At 42.3% G+C, this 7,783-nt stretch overlaps 1 protein-coding gene across 1 annotated transcript in view; it reads left to right on the top strand.

The window, feature by feature from the left end:
* The first annotated feature begins 237 nt into the window (after positions 1-237).
* LOC102239305 (heat shock cognate 71 kDa protein-like) overlaps positions 238-7,783 on the top strand; it is an 11,350-nt gene continuing 3,804 nt past the window's right edge. The window contains exons 1-2 of the mRNA XM_014541115.1: positions 238-289; positions 715-809. Coding sequence (XP_014396601.1) covers positions 238-289; positions 715-809 — 147 coding nt within the window. The remainder of the gene's footprint in view (positions 290-714; positions 810-7,783) is intronic.

Below are 7,783 nucleotides of genomic sequence, written 5' to 3'. Positions count from 1 at the left end.
AGGAGAAGGAGAAGGAGGAGAAGGAGGAGAAGGAGAAGGAAAAGGAGAAGGAGGAGAAGAAGCTGGACCTGATCCCTACCCTCTCAGGTGGTGCAACTGAATGAGAATGGTAGTTGCTAGCCTGAGAAAGCCATGGAAGACTAATTTGAGGAGGACAAAGCTTGTGAAAGAAATTATGCATAAGGGGATTGTAGTCCTGAGAATCCTTAATGTCTGACCCTCTGACAGTGGGCAGTAATGCTCTGTGGCTCCTTCTACAGTGATACAGTGATTAAGCTGAAAGTGAAAGGTAATGGCCACATTTATCCCCTTGACACCCCACAGAGGTGAGTTTATTCTGGGATGGACTCCGTCCTCTGATCCAATTTTCCTGTGAAATATAAAGAAGTCATAGGAGAAATGGAGATGGCCATTACAAGTCTACTTACCCCATCATCCATATATCACTGTTTCGGGCTAAATAAAGGATATTGAAGAGACTCATAGTGGAAGTAAAGAAATATACAGGGGTCATTTGTGTTGGATTGTGTTGGAACCCTTTCTAGCCCATGAGTCTAGGTCCAATTCTTTGTTGCCAAGATGTCTTCAAAGCCTCAGTTTCCTCATCTGCACACTGAGGGCTAGTCAGCAGCAACAACTCTTCAGAAGCAGGGGAGGGATATGAGTGCAGGGAAATTAGTTTAAGACCTAAATTCTCTCTCTTCTTTCTCGCAGTTTTTGGCTCACATCCTCACATTCATGGGGAAGTCACTGAGTCCAGACAAATGCAAGTGGTGTGCAAGTCAGAGGGCTGGTTCCCTCAGCCAAAGGTCTAGGGGATCAACTCTGAGGGAGGAGAAACTCCAGCTGAGTTTGAGACTCACGCCAAGGACAAAAGTGGCTTCTTCCATGTAACAACATCACTGTTATTCAGAGAACCTCCTCAGAAGAATCTGACATGTTCTGTCTGGAACTCAGTACTGAATAAGAAAAAAAGAACAATTCTCCATAGCAGGTTAATTTTCTATTTCCCCTCACTCTTCCCACAAAATGGGCTTGATGCTCACACTCCATAGTGGAGCACATAAGCTTGGTCCTGATCTCTTCATCACATCCACACTTGTCTCACTGCCAGAATCCAACTTCCCTCCTCTTTTTCTAACTTCTCCCATCCTTTCCTGACCAAATTTTTTAGTCTACACCTTCTTAACCTTTCCATGAAATAGGACCTTCAGTCCATTCAGGCTGGTATAACAAAATACCAAAATCTATATGATCTATAAACAATAAAAAATATTTTCTCACAGTTCTTAAGGGTGTAAGTTTAAGATCAGGGAGTCAGCATACTCAGGTTCTGGTAAAAAGCCCTCTTCCAGGTTGCGACAGCCAACCTTTTATTGTGTCCTCACATGGTAGAAGGGATAGGGAGCTTGAGGGGGATAGGAGGTGATCTCTTTTATAAGGACACTAGTGGCCCAGTGCACTAAATTCATGCACATTAAAAGGGAATTAATTAGAGGAAATATTTTAATATTGCTATTTGCCCTTTCTCTATAATAGAAGTGTGAGAGATTAAAGATAATAGTGGGATAGATTGTGGTAGCATAGTTAACCCTGTGACCTCTAAGCAACATAGAACTGTACACTTTATTTATTTATTTATTTATTTAGTTAAGGTTATTTTTATTTACAAGTTTTGAAAAATATAGATTTTTTACATGGGTTACTTGTGCAAAGTTAAATTTAGAAGAATGATAAATGCACTCCCCTCCTCCCAGTTCCCGCCCCACCCTCCGCCCTCACTCCCCACCCACTGTCCTCATCCATAGGTGCACGATTTTTGTCCAGTTTCTTCCCGCATCTCCCATTCCCCTTTCCCCCCCAAGAATAGTCAGTCCATTCCCTTTCTATGTCCCTGATTCATTATAATCATTAGTTCATTCTGTACATCAGATTATTTATTCACTTGATTTTTAGATTCACTTGTTGATAGATGTGTATTTGTTGTTCATAATTTGTATCTTTACCTTTTTCTTCTTCCTCTTCTTAAAGGATACCTTTCAGCATTTCATATAATACTGGTTTGGTGGTGATGAACTCCTTTAGCTTTTCCTTATCTGTGAAGCTCTTTATCTGACCTTCAATTCTGAATGATAGCTTTGCTGGATAAAGTAGTCTTGGTTGTAGGTTCTTGGTATTCATCACTTTGAATATTTCTTGCCATTCCCTTCTGGCCTGCAAAGTTTCTGTTGAGAAATCAGCTGACAGTCGTATGGGTACTCCCTTGTAGGTAACTGATTTTCTTTCTCTTGCTGCTTTTAGGATTCTCTCTTTGTCTTTTGCTCTTGGCATTTTAATTATGATGTGTCTTGGTGTGGTCCTCTTTGGATTCCTTTTGTTTGGGGTTCTCTGCGCTTCCTGGACTTGGAAGTCTATTTCTTTCACCAGGTAGGGGAAGTTTTCTGTCATTATTTCTTCAAATAGGTTTTCAATATCTTGCCCTCTCTCTTCTTCTGGTACCCCTATAATTCTGATGTTGGTACGCTTGAAGTTGTCCCAGAGGCTCCTTACACTATCTTCGTATTTTTGGATTCTTTTTTCATTTTGCTTTTCTGGTTGGGTGTTTTTTGCTTCTTCGTATTTCAAATCTTTGACTTGATCCTTGCGACCCTCTGGTCTGCTGTTGGGAGTCTGTATAATATTCTTTATTTCAGTCAGTGTATGCTTAATTTCTAGTTGGTCCTTTATCACAACATCGAGGGTCTCATTAGATTTCTTGAGGATCTCACTACATTTATCGGCGGTCTCACCAGTCTTTTCGAGGGCCTTACTCAATTTATCGGCGGCTTCTAAACAGTTCTTTAAAGACCTTAAAAGTGTGGTTTTGAACTCTATATCCAACAGTTTGCTTTCCTCCAATTCTGTCGTTTGTGTCCTGTTTCTTCGTCTCGGCATTTTTTATGCTTCGCTGTGTCGATAGAGTGCCTTTCTGTGCTAAGTGTCCCAATTACCTGAGGTAGACACTCTTGGTGCACCCCCTTGTGGGCTTTGTGCACAGTCTTGTTGTGGTTAAGCCTTGATTGAGCAACTTCATTGTTTATATCTAGCCTAGAAATTGAAGTTTCACTTAATGGAATTGGTAATTTATATGGGCATGAAAGGTTATTTCACCGAGAAGTAAATTTGCAGCAATTCCTGTAGACGCTGTGGGTAAAACAGTACCATCATGACCTCTAATATAATGTATTAAAACTTTATACAGATATGCAGGTGAATAGGATTCCTAGCTGGCAGACCACCTGTCGATTCCGTGAGGAATGGGGCTCCCTCCTCACTCCTGTCAGAGTCCGGGGTGCAGATGAATGGGGTTCCTGGCTGGCAGGTCACTAACAGCAAGCTATCCAACAGCGGATTCTGTGATGAATGGGACTCACACCTCCCTACTGTCAAGGTCTGGTTTGAAGGCCGGCCACGCCCCCTGTTGGGCCAGACCCAGAGTTCTACCATGCCTTGGCCTCCTCCTCAACAAACCAGGACTGACTGCCGCTGGGCATTCCTGGCTCTCTGAGGGTGGGTTCTTCCCTCAAGCCTCACAGGAAACAGCTCAGGGAGAGTGTAATCCTTGGCAAGGCAACACAGGACTCAGTGCGTCCATGCTTGGAGGGCCGGTTCCTGCCTCAAACCTCGCCCTCATGGGAAACAGCTTGGGAAGGGCCCAGCTGTTGCCAAGACGACCCCTGCAGGACTGACTTCCTTCCGGTTGGTCGAGACTCAGACATGACAAGTTACACCCAGGTTTTTTATATAAATAGATTAATCCCATTCATGGGCTCAGGGCTTCAAATTGGGATTGGGATTTCAACATATGAATTTTGAGGGGATCCAAACATTAGCTTTCTTCACTAAAAACTATATACTTTCAGACTTTCTCTTTACTTCCCCTCCAGAGGGCCAGTCTCTCCTGCATCTTATTTACAATGTTTCTCCTCAGATTTTTATGCTGTCATTCGTCCTCAGCTTAGGTGATCAGATCAACTCCCTGTTAACATGCAGTAATAACTTTGATTCATCTTGCTATGTTTATATTTCCCTTTCTTACTAATATCTGCTAGATCCTGTTGTCTTGCCATAGTTTTCTCAAATTATTGCATTTCTGTTTTGTGGTATTTCTTCATAGAGGCTACTATTCATTAAGAGTATTTTAATTCATGGCTAAACATTTGGCTACAATATTCATCTATTCTGTGGCTGCATTTTTCTAGTAAATCTTGACTATTCCTTTTCGCCTTTTTCCACATATAGTATTTGTATGGTTGTTATGCCAGTCTGATGTCTTATTCATTATTTCATGCATTGAATTTTCCTGGACCAGCTATTTCCACAAGTTTCTTGTGAGGCAGGGAGAATAGCTGATTCAGTCTTCCAGAATAGCTGATTCTCATATCCAACTGCTGCCACAGAGACAGACTTCTTCCTACCAATATGGCTCCTGTGTGTGAATATTTGCATATCCCGTGCCCTCTGCTTCTCTAAATAAAAATAGGCCTAGGATACACACCTCAGCTCCTGAACCATTTATAACAAACAAGCACGTAGCTTTTGCTCTTCAAGGTATGTTCCTCATCCTCAGTAAGGATATCATTGCTAGTGCTTTCTGATATCTGCCATTGCATACTCTTCTCACCATTCTCCACACCTCTCTTCACTTTCTCCCACATAGCCTCTATGTGCCCATAAGTACTTTTAGCAGCCTTTAAACCTATTTTAATGTCTGGTATTTACAGTTGGTTTTTTGGTGTGGTTTGGGAGGTTCTTTTTCTGCTGGTATTGTATACCTAAGTAGAGAAGGGGAACACACTGGCTTATGCAGCCGTATTCAGATTGGAAATATAAGTTTGAATGAAGTCAGAAGTGGGGCAATTCTTGGTGATGACAAGTCCAAAAATGGCCATGAGAGCCAGTGGAGAAAAGTGGAGTCAACGTGAAGACCTACATCATTTGCCCTCTCTCTAGCTCTCAAATTTCATCACAGTTTATCTACCTCTCTCCCTTACTGAGCTCTGGCACACTGGCTTTGACCAGGCATTAGGCTTTTTCTTACATCAGACCTTCACACATGCTACCTCCTCTTTCTGGAACACTCTATTCTGGCTTTTTCTTAGTAGAATTTATTTATACTTTGAGAGAATGACATGGTGGGGTCACACCAAAATCCTGCTAAGGCCTATCTCCAGCAAACTTTTACACCATCCATACTCACTCTTCGATGCTTCATCCCTTCCTACACACACACACACACTGAATTATTTACTTCTATTATAAAGGAAAACTCAACTTCAACTCCTACTCCAAATCTGCTTGTCCAGACCTATCAAAGACTCCACTGAAGTAAGTGCTTTTCATCTAGGAACCTTATTCTTAGAAGGAGGTGAAAATAAAAGTGCAATGAAAATAATCTTTAACTCCTGGTACCATATCCTAATACATTTTAAAGAGAAAGTCAGAGGAAAATAACATGTAGAAAGGGGATGGGAATAAGACTTGTCTAAGATAATTTGTCCATCCAAACCAGGTGTAGCTGAGCACCAAACACTCACCAAACTCAACTTCTTAGTCTCCTACCCCAGAAATATATTCAAAAAAGAGGGAATTTAACTGGGAACAAATTAGGAGCTAGAGAGAGAGCAAATTATGTAGATATTCACTTTGACTCCATTTTTCTCCACTCGCTGTCATGGCTATTTCTAGAATTATCTGATGTCTGACTCAAATTTAAATTTTTAAATTTCCAATATGAATATGGCTGCATAAGTCATTGTGTTTGCCAAGAACATTGTACCCCATTTCTATGTGGTAGTTTTTCAATTATTCTCTCTATTCATCATCTGGAAAATACTATTTACTCTCTAGTCTTGGATTAATTATTACTTCCATAGAGTGTTGCGGGATGTTTAATGAACCAAAGACTCAGAGATAAGATGAGCACACAGGTGATTGATGCCGGACAGAGGGCTACAGCTCGCTCTGGCATGTAGCAACCTCTGAACTCTCAACCATTGCTTTTATTGGGGTTTGGCATGAGGTTAGTGCATCAGCAGTTAATCAACAAAATTTTGTTTTGTTCTATATCACAATAGCGCATTGAAGACAACTTACAGCTGTGCACTCCCTTTCTGCTCTACCCACAATTATTTAATCTTATCCTTTCTCAGGGAGGTAAATGTTCTGGGAACTCAAGATTGTGTGCAATCTTGACCCAGTGTGACTTGCTTGAAAGTCACGTTGTTGTTCCTGATGGAACAATCACCTCTTCTTGGCAGGACTTCAGATCCTTGTTTACAAATGTCCAGCTACAATAGAGCATTTCTTTTAACGTGGATCTGCCTGAATTAGATTCCAGCATTATTCTCTTTTGTGTACTTTGATCTTTCTATAATATTGACACTAAAATGATGCAATTGTACATATAATTCCTATTTATTGCTAATGTCACTCGGTTTACAGTAAGTTTACTGAAGATGGGAGGCATGATTTTTTAAAATCACTCTAAACACACTACCTAATATAGTATGGGGAACAAAGAAATAATTCAATAAACATTAGTTGTTAAAGAGTTCAATAACGAGGAAGGCAAGCGTTTTGAATGGCTTGTCCATGTAGACAGTGAAGTCACAAGGATAATGACCTACTCAGGCTTGGAGGGTGTCATAGAAGACAGGGTCTGGTGCATCAACAAACGGGGAGAGTGACCATTAACCAGGCATGGGGAAATAAAGGATAGTGCATCAAACAAGGCTTAAAAGAGAAAATTTTTATATGATCAACTTTTAAGTTTTGATGCAGGCTACTCACCCTCATTCATCCTCTAATTTGAATCAATATCCCACTGTTCCCAATACCCACAACCAAACCTATTACGCTGGGCCCTTTGGAAATTTATTTTATTGAAAATAACTCGAGAACCAAGATGGCGGCGTAAGGTACAGACCTGTGCGTGCTGCCTCCCACAACAACATCGAAACTACCAACTATAAGACAAACAGCTATCATTCAGAACCGTGGAAAAGCTGGCCCAGTGGAAGCTCTACAACTGGAAGGAAAGAAAGAAGGGCATTGAGCCTGAGTAGGATGTGCTGAGGCACCAAGAACAGAGGTACGGAATCGCGTGCCAGGCAGGCTTCAACTGGATGCGTGGGTTTTTTCAATTGGAAGGGGTTACAAACTCTAGAATACAATGAGCTTGTTTGGGGCGGGATTCTGAGGTCCCAGACCCCTACGGGGAGAGGCAGGATGGCCTTGCAGTGGGTCTGAGAGCGAGGGTGGCTTTCTCGCAGAGCTCCTCACCGGCACTCAGAGACATGGAGACGCGATGTTGTGGAGAGGCGAGGAGTCGTGGAGATGCCATTGCCCTTTGCTCCGCCCTGGTGATTCCCGGAGACCCCGCCCTACTCAATTTACATCCCTGCCCAAGCTGTGCCAGTGGTACAAAAGGAACCACCTGCGCTTTTGCAGCCCAACTGAACAAACTGCAGATTTCAACTCCTCGCATACATAAGGGACACACTCAAGAAGCCGAATCAGGTTCGGAGGAAGCCGGAGCCAGACCCGGCTGGGCCGGCAACATGGAACCGCTGTACCAGCAAACACACAAGCAGGTCCACCAGATCCAGTCTCACATGGGATGCTGGGAGACAGCAGACAAGCAGTCTGTGCACTTAGTAGAAAACGAAATCCAAGCAAACGTACCAGATATTCAGCCACCAAGAACGCCTGGAGATTTTGTCCAGCAAGGAGCCGCCCAACA

The sequence above is a fragment of the Myotis brandtii genome, unplaced genomic scaffold (genome assembly GCF_000412655.1).
Source record: "Myotis brandtii unplaced genomic scaffold, ASM41265v1 scaffold2602, whole genome shotgun sequence".
In the NCBI taxonomy this organism is placed as follows: domain Eukaryota; kingdom Metazoa; phylum Chordata; class Mammalia; order Chiroptera; family Vespertilionidae; genus Myotis; species Myotis brandtii.
Note: the sequence above shows the minus strand (reverse complement) of the source record. Positions and strands in the feature narration are given on the sequence as shown.